The sequence below is a fragment of the Lipotes vexillifer genome, unplaced genomic scaffold (genome assembly GCF_000442215.2).
Source record: "Lipotes vexillifer unplaced genomic scaffold, Lipotes_vexillifer_v1.1 scaffold469, whole genome shotgun sequence".
Classification (NCBI taxonomy): Eukaryota; Metazoa; Chordata; class Mammalia; order Artiodactyla; family Lipotidae; genus Lipotes; species Lipotes vexillifer.
Window position 1 is genome coordinate 3,784,697 of NW_006788006.1, and position 2,259 is coordinate 3,786,955.

The 2,259-nt window shown below is 52.9% G+C and overlaps 1 protein-coding gene across 1 annotated transcript in view; it reads right to left on the bottom strand.

Moving 5' to 3' along the window:
• MEF2B (myocyte enhancer factor 2B) overlaps positions 1–113 on the bottom strand; it is a 5,248-nt gene extending 5,135 nt beyond the window's left edge. The window contains exon 1 of the mRNA XM_007461083.1: positions 34–113. Within this exon, the coding sequence (XP_007461145.1) occupies positions 34–87 (54 nt within the window). The 5' untranslated portion in view covers positions 88–113. The remainder of the gene's footprint in view (positions 1–33) is intronic.
• Between the last annotated feature and the right edge of the window lie 2,146 nt (positions 114–2,259).

Here is a 2,259-nt window from a genome sequence, read left to right on the forward strand (position 1 = left end):
TCCCCAAACCACTGGCGCACCCACTGAACTCACCTGCCGATTCCTTTGGTCCAGAATGCGTGAGATCTGAATTTTCTTCCTCCCCATTGTCCCAGGCTGGGTGGAGTGTCCTTGGTCTGGGGGTTGGGTGGGGGGAGGAGAAGAGGACAGAGTAGGTGGGTGGAGAGTGGGGACAGGCACCCCAGTCTACCCCCTATAGCTTCCTCCCGCCCCTGCCAGGTGCTGAAAGGGAGATGATGGGGGAGACCAAGGCAGGCTGGGTCATCCCCACAGCCCACACCCTCGACCAGCCCAGGATGCAGCAAATGCTCATTGAACACCTTCAGACCAATGTTTTATAAGGAGAAGGCTGACCAAGGGGGAAAGATTGAGAGGTATGGGTGCCCCCACCTGAAGCTTTAAAGCAAAACAAGCTGGTAACTGTGGGACCTAGAGGGAGCCTGACCCCGTGTCTGTGCAGTGGGGATAACAGTGTGGTGCATTGCCCAGTGCTGCTGGAGCATAAAATGAGCTAACCCACAAAGGGCATTCAGATCTGCCTTGCAGACGGCAGGTGCTGTGTATGCACTGCTGTTATGAATACTGGCGACAGCTTAAAAGTTCTCAATAGGCCAGGTTGGAGGGCCATCCAGTGCTGGTACCCAGCGGTTCTCAGTGATCCTGAGCCTCCGAAAGTAAGCCTGGTCCACACAGCAGACACTTTTGAACTCATTCAATCCCACAATAGCCCTTCGATGAGCAAGGTTGAGGGCTGTGGTTACCAGAAAACATATATTAAAAATACATAAAACATATATTTAAAAACTGTATTGCGGGCTTCCCTGGTGGCGCAGTGGTTGAGAGTCCGCCTGCCAATGCAGGGGACACGGGTTCGTGCCCCGGTCCGGGAAGATCCCACATGCCGCGGAGCGGCTGGGCCCGTGAGCCATGGCCGCTGAGCCTGCGCGTCCGGAGCCTGTGCTCCACAACGGGAGAGGCCACAACAGTGAGAGGCCCGCGTACCACAAAAACAACAACAACAACAACGAAAGAAAAACTGTACTGAGAGTGGAAAAAAGACTAGAAGGAAATGCTCAATCTGGGAGTCAACGCTGGGTGGAAATTTATGGGTGAGTTTTTTCCCGTTTTTAAAAATTGAGATGCAATTCACATAACATAAAACTCACCATTTTAACGTGTGCAATTCACTGGCATTTAGAGCATCCACGACGTTGTACAACCATCACATCTGTCTATTTCCAGAAAATTTTCATCCTCCCCAAAAAAGACCCCAGCCCCATTAGCAGCCACTCCCCATTCCCCTCCCCTCAGCCCCTGGCAACCACTAATCTATGTTCTCTCTCTATGGATTTGCCTGTTCTGGACACTTCTTTTATTTATTTATTTATTTATTTTTTTTTTCCTTGCGTTATGCGGGCCTCTCACTGTTGTGGCCTCTCCCATTTGCGGAGCACAGGCTCCGGACGCGCAGGCTCAGTGGACATGGCTCACGGGCCCAGCCGCTCCGTGGCATGTGGGATCTTCCCGGACCGGGGAACAAACCCCTGTCCCTGTGTAGGCTTTTTGTCTTTTTTTTTTTTTTCCTTTTTGATCTTTTGAATTTTCTAACATTTCTCCCTCAGTGATTATAGATTTCTATTTTAAAAATTGTGTGTGTGGGGACTTCCCTGGTGGTCCAGTGGTTCAGACTCCACGCTTCCAGTGCAGTGGGCGCGGGTTCGATCCCTGGTCGGGGAACTAAGATCCCACATGCTGCGTGGCGTGGCCAAAAAATAAAAAAATTAAAAGTTGGGGGGAAGCATAAGAGAAACCCTATCTCTGCCCCACCATCCAGCGGGAGGAGGGGGGAATGCCCTGGAAAGACTTAAGCTTGGAACCCTCAGACTAGGGGATGGGGTGGGCCCAGGCAAACTGGAGAGAAACTCTGGACCTTCCTCATGGGGAACTTGGATCTCCCTGGTGGGGGCCCCAAGGGTGAGAATGGGCAGCCAGTGAGGGCAGCATGTACCCAAGACACGGTCCAGGACTTTCCCAGCAGCCCTAATGCAGGACTCCTTGGAATCAAGGAATCATGTTGCCTGTTCAGCGGCACCCACCCCACTGTACAGACAGCCACTCCATGGCCCCCGAGATCCCCTCTGCCAACTCTATGACCACACTCCACTCCCCCAGCCCTCCCATGTCATAGGTGGCTGAGGCCTGCCCAGGGTGAAGTGGGCCTGCTCTCAGGTCTCAGCCAGCCTCTGAACAGAAGAGCGG